The sequence below is a fragment of the Anopheles moucheti genome, chromosome 3 (assembly GCF_943734755.1).
Source record: "Anopheles moucheti chromosome 3, idAnoMoucSN_F20_07, whole genome shotgun sequence".
Lineage (NCBI taxonomy): Eukaryota > Metazoa > Arthropoda > Insecta > Diptera > Culicidae > Anopheles > Anopheles moucheti.
The window spans coordinates 45,864,998-45,887,076 of record NC_069141.1 but is presented as its reverse complement, the minus strand read 5'-3'; the positions used below and the strand labels follow the sequence as shown (position 1 = coordinate 45,887,076).

Here is a 22,079-nt window from a genome sequence, read left to right as displayed (position 1 = left end):
AGTTATTTCCCGAGTTACGCGACACTCGAGTTACGCAAAATCGAGATTCGCGAATCTCCAAATTTTGACAGTTCGTGTAATTTTGTATGTGGAATTTAATTTTTTATGTGTTTAATTTTAAATTTTCCCAAAATATACGTAACATTTTTATATTATAAACATAAATTTTTGGTAAAAATTTATCCTGATTGTCGAAATAAACGTAAAAATATCGATTAATAATGCGCTTTGCACCTTGAAAAGAAGAAATCGTTCTCTGGATATTAATTATAAACGATATTACAAAGGGAATTCGAGTTACGCCAAAATTCGAGTTACGTGGATTGGTCTGGCACGCATTATTCGCGTAACTCGGAAAAGACTCTATACGCTCCGGCGGTTAATATAACGGCTTCCCAGAACGGTAGCAGGTTATTAACTTCACGCAAGCGACTATCGCAGATAAATAGTTTTAATTTTTATATTTACAACATCTGTTTAAACAAATTTCTTTCAATGATTATTTTACATGACTGTATACAAATTTTGTTTTTTTCTGAATGTTTCCGCATATTCCGTCTAGGAAAGCACACTGTAATATTTGCAATTTTTATTTTCTTTCAATTTCAGTAAAATTTTTCAAACATATATCACTCTTTTCAAGGTAAAGCAAAGTTATATATTGGTTCGAAATTTATATAAGAAAACTATCTATTATTTGTGACTGCATAGGCTGTTGCGGGTGCGGCTATATGACAGCAAAACAGCAGCAGAAACCCATTGTTAGAATAATCATTACTGCTGCTGTTGCTGTATTTGCGGCTGTTATTGCTGCGATTACTGCTGCTTTTGCTGCTACTGCTATTGCCGCTGCTGTTGCTGCTGCTGCTGCTGCTGCTGCTGCTGCTGCTGCTGTTGCTGCTGCCGCTAATGTTTATGCTGCTGCTGCCGCCGCTACTGCTTTTGCCGCATCTGCTAATGCTGCTTTAGCTTTAGTTGCATTAGCGGTTAATCCTTGTGGGTTGCAGGATGTTTTCGATATAATGATAAATATGGAACCTGGTTTTTATTTTACTTTAAAACGTTTTCGAAGATCACTTTATCAATATAATCTGCACGTGCCTTTTCCCGTGTTTAATAACGTTCAATAAAATTCAGCATATATTCTTTTCTTTGTCCGCAAGGATACCGTTTGTTACTTCAGACGGTTCTATTGTGCAATGTGGGTTTCGAGATATATCATCAGTGGATATTCCACTTTGTACGTCAGTTGGCAAACCAATCTGAGAATGATTTTCTTCAGCAAATGGCACAAATGTGCCACGTACACTCTCGAAAGCTTTTCGAAAACCGAGTTTCATGTAGAGTCCACGGGAAGCATCATTTTCAGGCCTTATGACAACAAACGGTATGTAGCCCCGTTGGATTACCAACTTTGTCAGAGATTGTGCAAGTTGAATACCGTACCTATAATGGAAAGTCAATGCATAGACCAAAGTAAGATGATTATTTATTTTTCGTATTTAGAAAATGATTACTATGCAATTATCAGACACATACCCTTTTCTTCGAAATTTAGGTTTTGTTTGCATGGAAAACATTCCACCGTAGTAGGACTGCAAACTCCATGCAGCTAGCTCGTTGTCCAATTGATTGAACACGCCGAATCCCGGAAGCTGACGGACTAATTTTTCAAACAGCTCAAGGCTTTCGATATCACCTGCTGGGTACAAATCGTGAATATCCTTGACATCGTCGATACACAACGGTTTCATGATCACTTCATTCGCTGCTAACGGTTCCAAAGGTAAATCTAATTCAGCTGGACATTCATGCACGTAAATGTCCCCGTAGATATGCCCATCTAGCTTTCCATTAACTTTCTCCCGATAAATCTCTTCCATCTTAAACATGATGCCTACATGGGTAAAGTTCATGTACAGTGGACTATGCCATTCAAAAAGAATGTCCTCCTCTTTAATCAGATCCATTCGCTCTAGTTTGTCTGGCGGACAAAAAATACCTACGCTTTCGTTTGTTCTATTATCCGGCTGAAAGAATATATAAAAAGGTGAATCGACGTAGGTGTAAAATTTCAATTAGTAAAGATCAATGGATGTCTGTGGTTTAATAGAAATTTGATAAAATAATATAAAATAGTGTATTTATCATAGCATAAATACCGTGTATGTGCAGCCTGGGAAATGCAAGCAAACGGGATCTTCTGGCCAAGTCTTTGCTCTATAAAATTGAAATCGCCATACTCTATCATTCAGGTACGTTTTAATAGTTTGATGGAACTGTAACGTAATGTAGAAAGGCCAACAGGTTTTTTGAATACTGTTTGTTCTATTTCTAAATTTGAGCTCCTTAAGAATGGTAACGAATGGCATACTTTTAAAGAATGAGGAAAATATTTTTCCAGCTCTTCCATCATTGCTGGTAGTTCGCTTTCATTAACGATCACGAAATTGTTTCCTTCTGGTACGATGTCCATCCTTCATTAGATGTTATGGTTCGGTTTCAATGTGTTTCTGTAAAATAAAAAAATAATCAAATTTTATTAATTGTACGAAGTGTTCCGTTTATTTTGTATAGCTCAAATTTATATTTAATAACCAGTATGAAACACGTGCGATTTTAAATTCTAACCTAAATTAGTAAACCACCAAAAAGCTAGCTTTAAAAAAACCTCAAAAGTAAAACTTTGTACATCAACCGCATAGCTTACTACACCAATCTGCAGGATTTATATTGCGTGTTTCATTAGCAAAAAATACCTTTTTTCATTTGAACTTTTCATTGAACGCTTTCATGACAAGCTATGACTCTCTGCAATAAAATGACATCATCGCGTCTTAAATGACGTAGGTCACACTAAACACAACACATCGTCCTTTATACGCAATTCCATCGCATGAATAAAAAATATAAATATGTTTTAACGTGTATGATTAAACCAGCTGCTGGCATTTTTAAAGCAAAAATTAATAATGTGTGTGATATGAATAACAACAAAATGTAAAACATGCAACAAAATATCAAAAACCCTTGAATATCCTTCATTATGTATGCACATATTTAACAGTTATGTTGTGTAAAGTTGCCTAGTTATTACTCGGTAATTAAATTGGATACACAACAAAAGTCTGAAAAATTGTGATTTACAAAATCACACCTATCTAATTATTACATAGCGCAGAAATAAAAAAATAAATTGTATTCTAATTTCTAGATCAACAAATAATTAAATCTACATTCTTCCTATGCTTTACTACAGTTTAATTAAATGTTTCTGCTTATTTTACTTACCTATTCACAACAGAGACCAGAGAGTCTATTGTTCAACGACGTTTAAAACGATTTGTTGTGGCCAGAACACCGACAGTCTACACTAACCAACAAATCGTGTAAAATTTTATACCCCGATCACAGTTCACGCATAGTCCAGCTCATAGAGAAACGAAGCGGATATTTGCCGAACAACCGTCAATTATACCGCACACGAAACACAATGCATGTATGTTACTCGTGATATCCAATAGCTAGGAAAACACGCAAAGTATGGCCCCTCAACCTCAACTTGCGAATGAACCAGGACAAATCTCACCCACTGGCACTTCCGGAAAGTATCCTATCACTTTTATGTTAGCCTACACTTCTACGATTTATTTTATAAACTTAGTTATCCTCCAGAGAAGGTATAAGCTGACACCAAATTGCAATATAGCGTTTTTCTTTTACTCAAACGTAAGGCCGTAGCCCATGTCGCCCAGACGCAGCACGCATTTAGCTTTACTTGTATGGTTCAATATTCGACAGCAAGTAAGGAACGGTAACCATTTGCACAAGGAATTCACACATCCAGCAGAATGTCCTGGGGCACGCCTAACACACAGGTAGCTAGAAACTCCGAATTTCGCCTGAAGTACACAAAAAGGTGACCGCAACACCAACACGCCGATAACCGAGCGAAACTGCGAGGACCTTTAAACGGCATTCGTTATGCTTTGACCAGGTTCTTTTATTTTATGCGACGGTGAGCCTATTATGTCGTTTCCCTGTCACCGTCATCTCGACTGGAAAACGGGTTGCACGTTCCTATTGCGCAGGCGCAATATGTACGTTACTGCAATTTCTTTTGCTGTCCTTGTTGAATATCTCTCTTGCTGGAATCATATCCTCAAAGCATCGTGGCCATGTAACACATGGACCAATGCTTCATTGAAGCATTAAATAGTTACAGCCCTTCATTGCAGTAGAACATGCATTATTTCTATTTTTCCAATATTAATGCAATGCTGAATTGTTGTTTCCAACTTACGTTGGAGCAGGATACAGGCAAGCCGTAGCCGTACAATGTTCGTTTTTTGTATTTATTGCATTTATTATGTCTAATCAGAACCGGTTAACTTAATAGAAGGTATAGTTGTTAACAGTATGATTAGTAGCGGTTTCTTGGCGAAAACAGTGCAATAAGCGTTGCAATAAGGTCGTTGCGTTGTGAAGAAGTTATCGAAGTTGTTATACTTGTTTAGAGTTAAAGTGTTGTAATTTCCAACATCGCACGAGGCCATACAAATTTTAAACGTCAGCGTAAATGTAATAACGGAAGTACGGCAAGTGCGACAATGTTCGGGTACTTCATTAATCGTTTCATTTACACCGGCTGATATCGTAGTATATAAACGACTGCTATTTTCATTGGGTTTTGCGTGATGAAGGTTGTATTTCCCAAATTCCAACCTAAAATCATGGCTTTTTAACATACTGACCGAACAGGGGTTTCCTTGCTTGTTTGAGATAACGTTTGTAAACAGTCATATGTTTGTAATTGTCAAATGAAATCCAACATGGCGTTCAACAAATAGCTGTGTGTTTATTTCCTCCCATACCCTCAAGAAGAACGGTTGTAAATTCAGTTGACAATAGAGACTCTAATGGTCTCATTGAAGTTCCAGTATTCGGAGAATTAAAATACGAAGGACCGAAAAAAGTTCATCATTGTTGCTACCAAATTGCTTTCCAGTGCAATTCGTAACTATGTATAAACCTTATTCGTGATTGTATTGTACCCCTACTGTCAAAGCAAGTCATGTCACGAAGTCAAGTGTCAATTTGTTTTTGGTGTGTTCTGGCTGGTTTCGTATATCAATGTGAAATACATACAAAATGGCGTGCAGTCGTCATCGATTATAAAATATTGTTGTTAATACAGTGAATATACTGCAGCATATTTCAGAGAAACAACGCAAGCTAGCAACGTAATTAGCGATTTCGTGTGTCAGTGTGCGAAAGAATACATAAATATTGTCTCGTTATTCAAAATGCGGGGTGTAAATGCTGCTAAATTGTTTCTATTAATGCGTTTGCTATAGCACCCCAATATTTGTGAAACGTTCTTGTGTTTGGAATGTGCGATACATTTGTCAAACAATCGGTATGTACTGTTGTTACAGCGATGTGTATTTGTCGTCAAAATAAGCGCCCAGCAGTTTAAGTGGGTTCAACTAAAGTTTTATCCGTGACTCAATAACTAACTCTTTGTGGGTCACTTTATATCTCATCCTTGCTTTGCAAAGGTATATTCACTAAATATTTTTCCGATTCGTTTGATTTTAATACAGTACGGAGCATTGTTTATCAGAGATACATTCACCGTTTGCGTCGATTGTTGAATGTATATCATGGAATGAAGCAACCGAGTTTTAGTGAAGATAATGTATGCGTGCCATAAGGCTATAAGTAAGGTGGAAATTAATTTCTGTGTTGTCCTAGTTTCAGCTGCACGACCGAGGAGCTGATCGACCGAGTGCTGCAGAACTGCGTTCAATGGCAATGAGACAACAGCAACAAATAGACACACAGCACCAGATGTTGGCGGCAAAGGAACAACGTTTACGGTTTCTAAAATCCCAGGAAACGCGTAATGTTGTTTCGATAGCTGAAGCAGAGCGCCTTCGAAGACTACGCGAGCGCGTAGAAGCCCAGGAATCTAAACTGCGGCGCCTCCGAGCGTTGCGTGGTCAAGTGGATTTGCAGAAAACCTATAATGTTACGCTGGGCAATGATCTAGACTCGATAAGAGCATTATTTAGCGAAAAGGAAAAGGAGCTTACATTAGCTGTGGCTAAGGTAGAAGCGCTGACACGACAACTAGAAGAGCTACGACGTGATCGCAGAGGAGTCGGTACAAATGGCATTTCATACAATCTAAATGCAAATGCTCTAAATAACAATGGGTCGCCTGCGGGCAAAGAGCTGGAAAAGTTGCGTTTGGAACTTGTTGTAAGTATATTGCATTGCACGAGCATATGTAGCCAAGTGTTCGATATACACAGTGTATTCATTTGCTTTACAGTATCGCAATCAGTTGTCAATGCAACAAAATGCTCGCTTGAATATGCAGAGGGAAGCATTGCAGCAGCGCCAGATAGAACTACATTCAGTAGACAAACGCATCGTTGAATTGCAAAGTCGTATTAACAAGAAAAGAATACTCAATGTGCAGAATTACAAACTAAATGCAGCAAATAATAGCCCAGGATCTGGACAAAACCACAGTAAAACAATACCGTCCAATATTAACCATCCGTTGCACGTGAGGTAATTGTTATAATGAATTGTATATAGAGCAATTTATATATTCATAGGCCATTTAGAGACAATTGTTCCAGGGACTTTTTCATAACTGCCATGTTTATCCACAGGTCCTCATCGACACACATAATTCCTTCGCACTCACGAACTTTGAGCCGTGGTAATGTAGTTGCAGTGGAACCGTTTAATCATGTTCCTGTCAAATCAACGTCGTTTGGACATGGATCAAACCCTTCGCCATCCCCGTCTCCGCTGGTGAACACGAATGAGAAAATGCAACAACCAATTTCTAGTGCCACTGACTTTATGCAACATCAGCATCAACTTCAAACTTATCAGTGGGACAATGAAAAACAAGCGATGATGATGGGCGGCGATGAGGCTATGCTGCTAGCACCGGAAAGCGATGAAAAGAAATTAGCAGTTCGGCAGCAACAACAGCAACAGCAGTACCGTTCCCGTTACGCAGAAAGCGTTGGGATTGTTACAGGTCCCGAAATGACAACGGAGGATGATTCTGCGACTGAAAAGCCAAACTATCCGGAAGCGCAACAACATATGATCGCAAACGATTTTGATATAAAAATCAATCCTAATACGGTATCAGGCTATGACAGCGAGAAGGGATTGTTTGAATTCTACAACAACACACCTCCGGGTGAGGGTGACTTAGATACTGTTGCTAGCACAGCTAACGATAAAGGACAGACAAGGGATAATAATATTGCGCATACTAAGGCTTATGGCAATAATCAAGAGAAACACCAACAAAATAATTCCAACCAACCGAAAGCTAGCTACAACTTTCTACAAAACATTCCATTGGGAAACTTGGTGGTACCTCCGAGGAAACCGATAAACAGCGTAGCACCGACGCTTGCTATGAAGCCTGTCACATCTGCGGTTGGATCTTCGGCCATCATGAATGAAACCACAAGTGCAAAAATAACTAGTGTTACACGTAAGGTTCCATTAGGAATTGACAGTGGTGGTGGTGGTGGTGTGACAATGAATGAAGCTGAACAAGCATCAATTCCTACAAGTCCAAATAACAACAGTCGGCCGGCACTACCTCCGAAACCTAACAAACCGCCATGCTTCGGCAATTCAGGTACAGCAAATGTTCCGGGAAATAGCAATGCAAACGATGAAAATAGTAACGAAACTAATGCTACTTTAGAAGGAGGATTGACAAACAACGAGCAGGACTCTTCATCTTCTACATCATTCGATATTCCGGATTTGGGACTGCAGGCAACAGTTAGCAAACAATCGTCATCAAATGATAAACTTCCCATCAAAGCTAAACCCTTGACAATCAGGAAACATCCATTTTTGGAGCAACCGAGGCTAAAAAATGTTACCGGTTCGTTTAATTCCGGCAGCGGAACTGTTGTTAGTACGGGGCTAAATAAATTGCCACCTACTTCCGGAACGCAGCAGCAACAGATAACAAATAAACGGAAGGAAGTAGCAACTGGTGGCGATGGGAATGAAACTGCACATTATGGTATTTACGAAATTGAAGGATTGCAGGACAAGAAATCCGCCGTAGACATTAGTGAGACTATGACAGGAAGAGATCATCCAATAGAACGCCTAAAAAAGTTAAAAAGTGGTAGTTCAAATAGCAGTGACGGTGCAGGGAACACTGATAATGAAGTTACTAGACGGAAGCGTAATTTCATTGCAATAACTCCCGACAGTCAGAGTAATGCTGGCAGTATTGGAGCTATGAATAGTACTGGAGGATCAATTGTTGGCGAAGGAAGCAAACATAAATTGTCGCGGCGGGTAAGCTTTGACCCGTTGGCACTTTTGTTGGATGCCAGTTTGGAAGGTGAATTAGAATTGGTAGAGAAAACTGCTATGCAAGTAAGTTCAAACAACCATCCAGAATCAATAATATCGTACTATATATCTATAAATTTGTATTAATTTCAATAAACATCCGTTGCTTACAGGTCACTAATCCAAGTGCAGCCAATGATGAAGGCATCACCGCGCTGCACAATGCTATATGTGCGGGTCACTTTGAGATAGTAAAGTAAGTGATAAAATAGTTTGTGTACGTGTTATTATAAAATTACTATAACTAATTTATTTTACAACAGATTTCTGGTAAATTTTGGATGCGACGTCAATGCACAGGATTCCGACGGCTGGACACCATTGCACTGTGCCGCTAGTTGCAACAATTTACCGATGGTCAAATTTCTTGTCGAGTCTGGTGCCTGTTTGTTCGCAGCAACACTATCTGATCACGAAACACCTGCCGAGAAGTGTGAGGAAGACGAAGAAGGATTCGACGGATGTTCTGAATATCTTTACAGTACGTAGACAAACCTCACCACCATAGGAAAATATGATATACAAATCTCTCGGCTTGCAAACTTGCTAATTTTCTTTAAATAATGTTTTATATTCGTATAGTTGGTCGTGTAGACAAATGAAAAATTTGCAATGGCAATTTATATTGAACGATCGGTATCGGTATTTTTGTTTTATTTCTGCACAGGTATACAGGAAAAATTGGGCATATTGAATAATGGAGAAGTGCATGCCGTGTTCGCGTACGAATCTCAACAGCCTGATGAATTAAGCTTTTTTGTGAACGATAAGCTCACTATCATTCGGAAAGGAGATGAAGCCGAACGTGAATGGTGGTGGGCACGCAATACCTTAGCCAAGGAAGGTTACGTTCCAAGAAACTTACTTGGGGTGAGTGTTTATTTTTACTTAAGTGTGATAGAACTTGTGGTTTCATTAATTTTTGCTTCAATTATTGTTTTAGCTATATCCACGGCTTGCTCCGTCGTACGCCGATGACAATTAGGGTTGTTAGTTGAATAATATTGTTCGCCAATGCAAGGCTTTGCAGTTCAATTCACAATGTGTGTCTATCTCAATATCATTCAGTATGATCATTGCTAGTATGATCCTACCCTTCATATCCCAAATAAGGGAAGTTCTTCTTTTTGGCGTATCGTCCTGTTTGGGTATGCCTACTATAACTGATTTGCAAAAGATTTTGCTAAGGGAGTTCAGTCCAGAAGATATGTTGATGGTGCTGTCGTGTGAAAGGCCAACTCCGTAACCACTGTCTCATCGGGCGGCCCAGTAGATTGTCAGAGGAGAGAATCTCCATAGAGAACCCACATTTCACCAAGGACATCTGCTCAAGCAGGAGTATTCACTATGCCCTGAGAACTGCACGATTCGCACAAGCACCTACGGACAAGCATCAAAACATATACCGGATGGATAGTACCTTTTAGGGTACATTTGGGCTAAATAATGAAGCTATCAGAAGCTCCTCGGCGCCGCACGAATGGTTAGACAGTCAGGCGTTCCATATCATCACGACATCAATCTTATGTATGAAATTGTCGGTGCTTCAGTTCACTCCTTTCGTGTTGGGCAAGGTAATATCCACGTATAGATTAGAGGATATTTCTATCTAGTATAGGCTAGAGAGGAGCTTAGTAACCTAAACTAATTTATCTACGGGTTGGAGACGTTCAACCAAGAAGAAAACAGTTGTGAAGCATTGCGATTCGAATTATAAATTCTTGTATAGGTATAAAGGTAGTGGCGTTTTATATAAATTCCAAAATGATATAAAACGCTCGTAAATAAGTTGCGAAAGATGTTTTCATTGTATGACGCGAAACATATTGCTATAATAACGTAACGTATACTTACATGCATGTATAAACATATGAAAAATTCAAAATGTAATCAAAATAAGTTTGATTTTGTTGAAACAATCTTAAGCTCTCATAAAAGTCTTAAGTAGTTCAAACATTATTAATAGAAGCACTTCTATTAACAGTGCGATGATTGTTAAGGTATTGTTTTTGGATATATGGATTGATATGGATACGAAGGCAAAAAGTTATTAATAAAACATAAACAAAAACAGATAATGTAATATAAATACACGAAAGGATTGTACTTTCATGTACTTTCATACTTTTTTTTTTGCAATTCCAACATATGTTTAATAAAATTGTATCCAAATTGAGTTTAGAAATAGACATATTTACGAAAATATATGTCACGCTCCTTTTTTGGTGCAGGGTATCTCCATTATTCGTTTTATTGATGGAACAAGTATATTTGTATAGATAACTGAGAATCATATGCGTAAAAAACATTGTACCATATTTTAAATTGAGATTTGTGATGGTAACGCGCAAAGGTTAATAAGTGCTGGGGAACGTAAGGGAATGCCGTACTTGTTCTGGTTCCTCTGCTGCGTTCCATGTTATGTGTCAGAAATGCAATGTCGTTTGTGATCGTTTTGAGTCAAACCTGTCGCATTCCGCATTTTTGAATTGTACACAAGAAGTGCGAGCGTCTACGTAAAATTTAAAACGAATTTGTTATGCGTGTAAACATGTAACATGTGTAAAACTGTAAATTGCATAGAGAGGTAACGTTTCAAGGGGCCATTAACGGTCTGTTGAATCAAATCAATGAAAAATCAATAACAATAAGAAATAAACGACAATGTCGTGCAAAATAACGGAAGATTAAAAAGTTTTGTGCTGCGTTATAATTGATGTTACCATTCATTGTGTTTCTATGGCAATCGTTAAACAAGATAAATTATAGATATAATGAACATTGATGTTATTCTCGTTTGAATGGCTATGCTGTATTTATAATCCTGAAAGTATCTGGCATGCAACGGTTGAAATGCAGCAAAGATATTATTTCTTATTTACCGCAAGTTCGTTCAGTTTCTTGATCGCTCTTACTGTGGTTGAATTTCAATAGTTTTTCAAATATGATTTTGAAAATGTATTCCTAAGGCTATTAACACAGGTGCTGAGCTGAATTATTGGAACTGGTAATTGAGCTGACCTTATTTGGTTTTTGTTTCTGATATACCCTTCGACAATTACCCATTAAAACTCGGTTATTCCACTAAAATTATAACACAAAAAACGTACACGTAGACACGCACGTGCACGCAAGCACGACTAACACGTAGACTAACAAAAACGTCTGCCGGTTGCGGATGCACAAACGAGAAGTACGCACAAGGTTTTCGGTACATCGGATGCTGCCAGTTTCCAGACAGCAACGAATAACGAACTGGCTGCGTACGTGACCAAGGTGCACACAACACTAGCAATCTGTTTCTACAAACGTTATCCGACGAAAGCCAATTGTCTTCACCATTTTCTATCAACACTAATACCGAATGGTTATTTGCCTTAGCAAACCAGGATAAACATAGCTCACTGATCAGGGTAATTTTGGAGACGTAATCAACAAGCCGAAAGAATGCACTTGAAGATATACTGAATTAAGCGTTTTTTCTGAGGATTTCGGAAATAGATTAAAAATGCGTGTTCGTCGAAGTATTGATTTTATAAACATACATTTTATTATTATCGATTTTAGACCGTAACATCCTGCTAGGTTATGCGTACCCATACCTTTTTTCTTTATTTGCAATTGTGAGAGGAGAGAATCTTCATACAGAACCCATATCCCAGCCAGGAGGGCCAGTATACGGGCTAACAACTCCTCAAGCCTCAGAATCTATTCCTTATTGCCTCTATCTATTGCCATCTAGGTAGATTAGGACTTACTAAAGAAGTTAATAAAACTCCCCACGGCGTCGCGCAACAACGATTAATAAGAAAGTCAGGCGTTTGAGATGATCACGTCAGCTTTATTAGTTATCGTAGGCAACATGTAAATTTGCTTGTAGCAGGGTTGTTTTATGATAACCTTCAGTAAGTTCAATAGGTAGGTTTCGCAGTTTTGCAAATATTCTAGCAGAGTTCTTTGATTTTTAGCTAGTTTTCCACCTATAACCAGTTTATGAAATTGAGCTGCAAGTGTTTTTTTTTTAATTTTGTAATTCTAATTTATCAGTAAAGTCATTTTCCGAGTTGCGAATAATGCGTGCCAGGGAAAAAAACGGCGTAACTCGGAAAAATACTATACTCGAAATTAATTTAATTTACTTATACTCACATAATTATGTACATACTTACATATGTATATTTGTGCTAACATAACATGATAAGCATTGATGCGATTTTATGAAACTATACTCATTAGTAACCTATTTGCTTCGATGTTTACTTATGGGTATAACTTTAAGTCGCTTAAGATTTATCGAGGAACCAGATTTTTGAACATCTGATGGTATTATAATTGGATGCGTAATAACTACCCGGGATGTTTGTGGCGCCGAAGTCGTATTCTATAAATAAACAAATAGTTCAACAATGAAAATAAATGATAAATTCAATTAGGTACAGTTTTACAAAGACACAGAGATTACAACATACATACAAAGATTTTTAAAAAATTTTGATTCCATACAAAATAAGTTTGCAATTTAACAATTTTCTTCAAAATCATATTTTAAGTAAACAACTTGAAGCTGTAACTGTAGCTGTTTTGTAATAAGAAATGAATATAATCTTAATGTTTAAAATGTGTTATTACTCACGTTTGTTATCTCTGCATTAGAAGATTGTAATTTAACGAATGAATTCGTTAACGTCTCTTCACCAACTGTTGTTCCTAGGGTCATGGAGTTCGGTGGTACGTTTGGTGTTAAAATGACAGAAGCTCCACCCGTGCTGATAGTTTGCTGCTGTTTCTGTGATTTTTGTTGCTGTTGCTGTTGTAACTGTGATTTTGCTTGGGCTGTAGTGCATCGATTGGTCGTAGCAATCAGTGTGGTAGCAGCTGGGTTAATTCCACTGCTGCACACGGTTCCAGAAACTATAGCTTGTTGATGAGACAATTTATTTGCAGTATTCGGTGGTACAGTTTGAACCTTCAGTAAATTATTACGAAGTAGAACAGTTTGAATTTGACCGGTTATACCGCTGACAACGTTCGTGCGCATGATTTCTCTTCCGGTCGTCGAAGATGCCCCAGGCACGGTCTGTTTGAAATAATACATAACAGGTGCACGATTTTTACAGATATAATCAATTGCATTTTCGCATGACTTACTACACTGGTTGCATTTTGCTGTCCCAGTACGAGACTGTTACAGCTGTTACTGCCCGTTAACACCATGGCGCTAGATGGACCAGATTTGGCAGCGCTGACTGTAATGCCTTGATTTGGTCCGACCGTCGCATTGTTTGCAATTAGAACAGGTTTTCCTCCTATATGCGCTATATTCAATCCATTTGCATTCATCAAGCTATTGAAACGATAAAGAGTTACATTTTAACGATTGAAATTAAAAAAAAAGCCGTAATTAGGAAAGCTTACCTTAATGCAGAAGTTCCTTTCAGTTTAGCCGCGGTAATGTTGCGGACGCCTATAATTTTTGCATTTAAAAATTCACCACTAACATTCACCGTGGAGGGCACGGATGTTTTAGTATTACATCCCGAACCTTGCTGCTGAGATGCAGAAACGGCAGGGCCAGAAGCAAAACTGTTTGGATTGTGTGCGGTCGTAGTAAGTAGTTTTACTTTCGTGCCCTGTTGCATTAGTTTGGTAGTCGGTGAGTCAGAAGAAGGATTAACTTCGCTTAGATTTCCTTTTTTATTTGATACAATAATGGAACCCCCAGGCTGGAAAGTTTCTGCAAAATAATAAACAGCGGTGCAGTGTGAATTAAACAAATATTTCTAGCAGACCCATTTAAAATGCTTGATGATAAAGAAATTTAGAGTAAATTGATTATGTAGCACTAACAATAATTCAACAACGCTTACCACTTGATTCTGTTGACGATGACACAATGGTTAAGGGAAGGTTCGTTGGCCGATTTGTTGCAGACGTCGATGCGACGGATATTATATTTCGTGTCTGCGGTAAAATTGTGTATTGATGGGCTACACTCCCAACAGTGGTGACTCCACTATTGGCCGATGGTAAATTTGTGATAGATGGTGAGGTTGACGAATTGGTGAGATTAGCACTGGCACCGAACTGTATGAACTGTTGTTGTCCGGTTTTGGTGGTACCCGCAAGCTTCAAAATTGTATTCACACCCCCTGGAGAATTGTTTACCGTGGCTCCTATTCCGGGTTTTTGCAACAAGCTTTCCAGCGGAATCAGTTGCCCTGTATTGATGTTGGGGTTTACAACCAATTTAGAACTAACCTGCGAAGATGGATCCTTCCGCAGGGTTTCCAACCCGTGGTGAGCGTTGCTTTGTGATAATTGCTGCACGGATGGTCCCCTTGTTACCTCTGTCTTGATAACGGTTGTAGATCCGGTTGCCGTTTTCAGTACTCGCATAGTCGCGATTTTAGAACTAGACGGAGTGATAGTCCCAGCACTACTTGATACAGTCACAGCTACCGCAGTACCTGTGTTTAAAGTACCAGTATTAGCCATACCGTGTATGTCAGTTGATGTAATTATTGTTGATGGGCTCATTTTTATCATTTTTAAACTAGATGGTGCTGCTGCTTGGTTCGTCGTCGGAAGTAGAGCGGTATTAGAGGAACCGACAATTGTGCCTATGTTGGCAACAGGCCTTATGGAGGTCTGAGGTTTCGAGCGTGTTGGAGTTATTTTGACAATTTTTGGAGATAATGTTTTAATGGTTGAGCTTGACGTTTGATTTTGATTCATTTTGAACTCTAGACCAGTTGTCTGATTTTCCACCAGGTACGATGGGCTACCTTTGTACTGTTGTTTTGTATCGCCAGTTTGTACCTTCGTTAAGGATGATGCACTCGCTGCGAGCAGCGCTGCTTGAGAAATTATTTGATTGCCTGTAATCGACTGCTTCAAATTTTGAATAATTTGTCTCTGTTTAGCTTGTGTTAGCACAGACTGCTGTCCTTTGGCAAGTGTGATTGTGTTTAAGACATTACTCGCAGGCTTTATCATGCGATTGATACCAGCTTGCGTGGAGGATGTAATATTCGATGTGCTGGCTGATTTGATGGCTACTACTGTAGGTACGCGGCTACTTTCTCCGGAGGATGATGGTGTTTCCGCTCTGCCAGAACTGACCATCATTTTCTGCGAAAATACCGTGCCAGGAAGATTGGTTTGTTGTATGATGGAAGCAGTACTAGTGCCTGGCTTTAAAGGTGATTGACCAACGGAGGAACTGTAAATCGGTTTGCCTATTGTAGCTGTTATTACCGTGCCACCTTTCATATTTTGCAGCGCACTTCCTCCAGAAGAGCTCGCAAACGAAGCATTGTTGATTGACAATTGTGTACCTTTCACCTGTGCCTGTGCCGGTGACTGTGGAGATAGCAATGTAGTCGTTTGTCCACAAGGCAACATTTGATTTTTTTTACCAACACTACTGATGCCCGAAGTGCTGTTCACCGGTCGGATGGACACGATCGTACCAGCCATGGATGAACCAATTTTAATACCATCTTTTGGAGATGTAACGAAGGAACTTGCGGCTGGTGTATGCGAAGATGCAGCAGTTCCTATAGCTTGCACTAGTATGGGCTTCGAGCTGGATATTCGTGAAATGTCGACTACAGATTTAGCATTTGCACCAGCGGATGGGGAAATGGTTGATTTCGCAGAAGACACTATTGATGATACTAGAATCTTCTTTGGAGTTTTTGGATTAATGTTTCCTAATGCATCTGGCGATAAAACATCGTCAGATGTTGAAGTTTCATTAACTATCGCTGTACCAGTGTTGGATGTTACCAGATTGTTTGCTAAAGTTAATGAAGATTTAGGAATCTGAATCGTGCGTACATTATTTCCAACGGACGAAATTAATGTGACGGCACCACACAATTTACCGGCAGACTTATACATTACATCTGTACTAGACTCTAGAGGTACTGTCTGATGGTTTTTTACGATACATATAGGTTGTCTGGTTTGATCTGTTTGACATGTAGTATTTACATCCGTTATTACACTCTTTGCAATGCTGTTTATGGAATGAATGTCGCCTGTGCATGGTTGTTGTACAGTGATGTTATCTGATGGTGTCGTTAGGGGCATTTGTTTTTTTAACAAAGACGTAGACGATTTTCCCGCAGTCGTACCAGCCATGCTGCTTGTTGGTATTTCGGTAATGCTTATAGTTGTTGTACCTGTACTAACAGTCGGATCTGTTGCACTATCGCTGATTGTTGCTGAACTATCCTGATCCATCTCAATCATAGAACTGTTTAAAGTAAAACTCTCAACAGAAGTACCACTATCGTTCAACAAGTCGAGTTTAGTCGTGTTGGATGTTGACATGTTTTCTTTGCTTTGCCTTAACGATTTCCTAATATTGGATTTTTTATGTTTAGTGAATCCTTGATATTGCATGTGCAAACGTTCAAACTCCTGTTTGGTACGGTTTCGGTGCAAATAGATCCAAATTTTGCGCTTGGCGTCATACTTCACGCACGGATCTCGTTCTGTGTGCATTCGATCCAATGCACCACTGACTATGGTTTGCAAGACATGATCAGTTGCTGTTGGAGAAATGTATTGCGAGGATTTCAGCAGCTCGCAAATATCTGCCCGTGTACCTTCGCCGTTAGGTAATCGTGCAGTGGCATCCCTCACTAGGGTAAGAATGGTCACGAAATTGGGACGATTTGCAACAAGCATACTGTGACCACGGGCTTTAGAGATGCCTGGAGCTTGTGTATAAATACCCTTAACGGGTCCAACCACACTATCGTAAGAGTGTTGCTTATAAGTGAAAGCCATATGCGGGTTCTCATAACGACATTTTTCCTGCTCGCGAAAGCTTTGTATTTCCTCGTCGGTAGCTTTCCGAACGGTCCAGTCTGTTGAGAACAGTGGTGGTGGTGTTGCTGTCGAACGTTCATTAATCGATCCATCATCCTCGGACACAGTGGCAGTCTTTATCGATAGCGATGATAGGGTAGAATCGTTACATAACGATACAGAATTATCTCCTGCAACCTGTACCGAAGACACTGATGACATGGAGGATGAGGACGAATAAATTGGAGAAAAAGGTACATGTTTAGATCCAGCAGCTGATCTGCTTCTGTTTTTGGGCGAAGCAGAAACTTGCGTGAAAGATGAGTCATTTGCAATGAAATTGCTCGTGCTTGGGGTGTTGCTAGTCGTAAGTGCATGCAGGCCTGAGGATTTATTCATCTCTTGCTTTCTACTTTGCCAGTATGCACATAGCGGTACTAACCGGCTGTCGCCATCGCGAGATGCACCAATCCATTGTAGTATGTTAAGGGCTACTTTATGCTCTATGTACGGGACGAAATCTTCCGGTTGGTTTAGAAATTCTCCAGCAAGAAATTGTACGGCAGACTGCAGCGTCTCATTCCATTCGCCATTGTTTCGATACTGTTCAAACCATACATTGCGCTTCGCAACAGGACTCTTGGTCCAAGCATCCAACTTTAGTTGCAGTTCTGGTAAAGTGGATCGATGATCGGGATTAGAACAAAACAGGTCACGGACGACCGCTAAGAAACAGGCATGCGCTCCACTACTGAACAAACAGTTTACAACATTTTGTTCTATTTTGGTTGATTCAGCATTTTCTACCATTGTGTCTTGCAACGATGCATTCGATGATGGTGTGGTAGATTGGGTCGTACCAGAAACTGTTGTTGTTACACCAATTTCAATGGCCTCCTGTTTTGTTTCTTCCGTCGGATTCAAATTTCGCTTACTTTCTGGACTGGTTGTTGGTTCATTGTAAGACGTCGTACCTTTCTCTTCTGAGCGAATGTACTGTTTGGTTGAAACAAAGTCCGACCCGGGATTCTCATTCAAATCTGAATCAAAACAATCACTTGATGGTTGTTCTTCTTTAACCTTAACATTCATCGCCACCGTTGGTTCCGATTTGACTTTAGCTCTATCAACACTGTGTTCACCATAATCACAATCGATCGTGTTTTTTGCATCGGTATGATCTAGAGAAGATCGGTGTATTTTTAAAGATTTATGCGTCTTCACTTTCCCTTTCAACGCTGTCGAATTTTCCTTTATAGTGTTCGAAATGTACACCTTGGGGAGTGGCAATATTCTTCGATATCCGGCGGCTATTTGAGTGCGACTAACGACATCTTTTAGTTTTATATTGTCCAAGTCCAGCTCAGGATGATCGGGTTCTTCCAGTTTGCGTTTTCTATGCTGTAACATCAATTTTTTGTAATGTTCCTCGGTAACAACAAACAGCTTTGGTGCGTTGAATATGTTGCCATCAAATGTGTTGCCAGCTGTAATGCTATTTGAATTGCTTAACATGCCGGGACGGGGTTGAAAGCTTGACTGTTCGCTAGACTGTGGGCCACTGCCTGCCATCCGTCGTTGTTTACGTACTGTTCCTGCTGGTAAAGCATGCATGCAATCTTCTTCATCAGATAGAGTCATTGGCAAACCGATTTCATCGCATATGTTAATAATTTCACTTAAATATCGCTTTTTTGCAGCTGATTGACATTTTTGCATTGTGGAAGAAGCGGGCAAATCATAATCCCACTGCCGACGATGGTTATAACCGTCCGTTACTCGGCCAGTAGAAGGTAAAGCACGTACATCATTCGAATGCAACTCACTGTACAAGACGGCTTCACGGGATAACATAACGTTTTGCGCCGAACGAGACATTCGCTGCAGTTCGACCATACGCCGATCTTTCGTCGTTAATTTCACTAAATTGTGCTGCAATTTGGCAACATCCACGCGGAAGTTTCCGTTTGCTAGCTTGAAGCGAAAATCATCCATCGGTTCTTTACCGAAGCGGTGCAAGTCGTGCGACAGCAAATCATGCACCACTTTCGTCGCCGACGGCATATCATCTTTGGCAACTGGCAGTAACTTTGCCAACTTATGTTGGATGGCTGGAGGCAGCGTATTCCACAGAGTGCGGGAAAAAAATTCATCAAAAATGTTACCATTTTCGCAGAGATCCTTTGGTAGCATAAATTTGTTGCTTAAAAGGCAACTTCTTTCCAATAAGCTTGCATTGCTCTCATCTGAATCACTGCCCGAGCTCGATTCGTACGTGTTATCCGTTGCGTTGTAGGTTTTCATGGATAGTTTTCTCGCCATTTCCAAATTCCTGCCCATTTTTCCTCTCTCAGCACTTAAAACAGGTGAAGCGATTGAGTTCAATACAGAACTGTGAATATCAAAAATCCATTACAATGACAAAGCGCATTCTATTTTACCTTGCCGTGGATGAATACAAACCTTACAATCACAGTTCGATTATAATTATAGAACTCTCGTAACGATAGCGTTCGGCTTCTCGACGTTTGTTCACACTTGTATTGTTATGTGCAATTCGGCGTAAGTTGTAACACACTACAGGCGCCTAGGCATGCAAAATAAATTCTAATATTTCATGACTTTGCTAGAGGTACATTCGTTTCACGCTTTTGCATTGGATAGTTATTACTTCACTTGTGTATTCGGCTCTGCAACCAAACATGGAAAACGTTTCCGATTTCATACGGACATATGGATTGTTTGCAAATCGTTTGACAGCATCTTTTTTTGGTATTAAGAAAATGGAATTTACCTGGCCATTTCATTTGACAATGTATTACATAAATTCAATGCTCTGGTGGAACATCTGACAAAAATAATAAAAACAAATTAATTAGTTAAAAGCTTTCTTTTAAACCCAGTCGTCTGAATTTATGTTCATATGTATGATTACCATCAATCAAACAATTTTAAAACATACGGTCTAGCCGTTCTCATGAAAAAAACATCAAACGATTGGGTTTTCGCCGTTGCTTTTTCGCCCGACGTTTCAACCTGCTGTCGTTCGTTTAGCTCTCGTACTCTTTCTCTCCAACGTTTTCAGTATCTCTTTCTAATGCTAATTCGTCTGATTTCGTACTTTTGATTTTACTGTTACCAGGTCGTTTTTCACTTTTATCAAATTTACCTAGTTTTATACTGTTGTTTTGTGTAATGCTTTTTTCGTAAATCGCATGGACTCCTCGCAATGTCAGGCTACAGGCTCTGAATGAGGTTGAAATTGGAAATTAATTTGGAGATCGATATATACCAGAGAAGGTACGCACCGCATCCGGCTACAGAAACCATTTTTAATTGTATTATTTGACAGCACTGATGTGCGCTTCACTTCATGTGCGCTGTCCATTCAATCTTTTTGCTTTAGTTCAATGATGAATTTATTCGATATCTTTACTCTGATCTTTTGTGTACATACTTAACAACACTTTGTCGTACTGAATTCATGCTGAACGTTTACGATATGCTACCACTGCTGAAAATAATACTTATTTTATATACTTATACTGCTGAAAACTACAATATTTTGGATTTGGAAACAACAATTTTCATTAATCAGTGTTAAATGTATAGTGTTAAAACAGTATTGTTATTGGTACTTGTACTAAAAACTATTGGCGCATGCGCAGTTCATGTTGTACGGTCTGTTCTAAAAGTTGGTCTAACCATCTTCCATTCCGAAATGATTCAACAATACCACATGGCATGTTGCCCGGCGAACAAGTGTTTGGTGTCGGTGATTAATTAGAATCCCTCTATTATTGACCAACTATCGAAAGACATCGTTGAAGAATCAGTCACCGTTTACGAATGGCGTGTTGTGTTCATTTAGTTAACTTGAGGTAAGAAACAATCATTAGCTTACGTTTTGTTCTTTCCGGAACTACATTAAGTAGCTCAGCAAAGGGAGCTCTATTTTTAACCGGTAACAATATGTATGCAAGTGCTGTGGGAAAAGTGCTGTGGAAGTCAGTGGTAGTATGTTTCGATTAACCCGGGCTCACCAGTGAGGCAATGAAAGTTAAAGTGTTCAGCGCTTGCGCGGTTTTGAAACAACAGGAAGAAACGCGCGATTTGTGATATTTCTATGAGTTAAGTGCGGTATTACGGAATTTATGAAAGCTAATTAGCGAAAGTTCGAGTTGTATCGAAAAAATCTGCAATAGTGTTATAATGTGAAAGACATCAAAACCAGAAGTGAAAAACCATTAAACGAAGGCAACTAACATATTTCGATAGAATGGTAAGTTTGTCTCATTAGAACGGCTATGAAGGCCAGTCCAAAGAAGAGAAAAGTGATAAATTCCGCATGACTAATACGAGAAAAGACTTTTCTTGGTAGCACTTTATTACAGAGTTTGGTTGGTGTTGTTATAGAACTTTTTTGGGTTTTTATTTTATGGTGCTGGCATAATGCATAATAACGAATTAGTTTGATTTGTTCGCATGTAAAGGTCATGTTCTGCAAGTGTAAGTGACTCGCGCACGATTTATTTATACGTTTGGATATGCTTTCTAAATTAATTTCGAGTACTATCGAATGTTTAAGCCCGCACGAAATAGAGAGATAACACTACAGATTATGTTGCAACGTAAGGGATTGCGAAATAGTTCCACAACTCTTCATCTATCTCATCCTAAGAAGCTGATGGATGTATAACATTTGGTACGACATTTATACACAAATGTCGTGTAATTAAAAGGTCAAGTATTGCGATCTATCTATCGACAAAAGCCGTAATATTGGATGAAATAAATAAATAAATAAATAAACAAGTTCCACACGA

General features: G+C 39.1%; 3 protein-coding genes across 4 annotated transcripts; 1 reads left to right on the top strand and 2 right to left on the bottom strand.

Annotated features, from left to right (window-relative positions):
• Positions 1–645: 645 nt before the first annotated feature.
• Positions 646–4,012, bottom strand: LOC128302420 (uncharacterized). Its single transcript, XM_053039241.1, has 5 exons — positions 3,292–4,012; positions 2,375–2,513; positions 2,163–2,279; positions 1,540–2,030; positions 646–1,446 (listed from the first exon to the last, which is right to left on the bottom strand). Exons 2-5 carry the CDS (start codon positions 2,474–2,476, stop codon positions 1,134–1,136), a joined length of 1,023 nt encoding a protein of 340 aa, XP_052895201.1. The 5' UTR covers positions 2,477–2,513; positions 3,292–4,012; the 3' UTR covers positions 646–1,133.
• Positions 4,013–5,256: 1,244 nt separating this feature from the next.
• On the top strand, positions 5,257–11,000 carry LOC128300397 (uncharacterized). Of its 2 annotated transcripts, XM_053036434.1 has the most exons (9): positions 5,257–5,419; positions 5,607–5,701; positions 5,758–6,267; positions 6,341–6,585; positions 6,690–8,454; positions 8,544–8,626; positions 8,694–8,911; positions 9,098–9,300; positions 9,374–11,000. In XM_053036434.1, the coding sequence occupies exons 2-9, from the start codon at positions 5,672–5,674 to the stop codon at positions 9,413–9,415; spliced, it is 3,096 nt and encodes a 1,031-aa protein (XP_052892394.1). In that variant the 5' UTR covers positions 5,257–5,419; positions 5,607–5,671; the 3' UTR covers positions 9,416–11,000. The 2 variants fall into 2 exon arrangements, with proteins under 2 accessions (XP_052892394.1, XP_052892395.1); XM_053036435.1 differs by lacking the exons at positions 5,257–5,419; positions 5,607–5,701 and having other exon boundaries at positions 6,195–6,267; positions 6,321–6,585; positions 9,374–10,996.
• Positions 11,001–11,971: 971 nt separating this feature from the next.
• LOC128301590 (uncharacterized) lies at positions 11,972–19,817 on the bottom strand. The gene is made up of 6 exons (XM_053038156.1): positions 19,717–19,817; positions 14,298–19,645; positions 13,846–14,164; positions 13,579–13,774; positions 13,064–13,507; positions 11,972–12,811 (listed from the first exon to the last, which is right to left on the bottom strand). The coding sequence occupies exons 2-6, from the start codon at positions 19,591–19,593 to the stop codon at positions 12,671–12,673; spliced, it is 6,396 nt and encodes a 2,131-aa protein (XP_052894116.1). The 5' UTR covers positions 19,594–19,645; positions 19,717–19,817; the 3' UTR covers positions 11,972–12,670.
• Between the last annotated feature and the right edge of the window lie 2,262 nt (positions 19,818–22,079).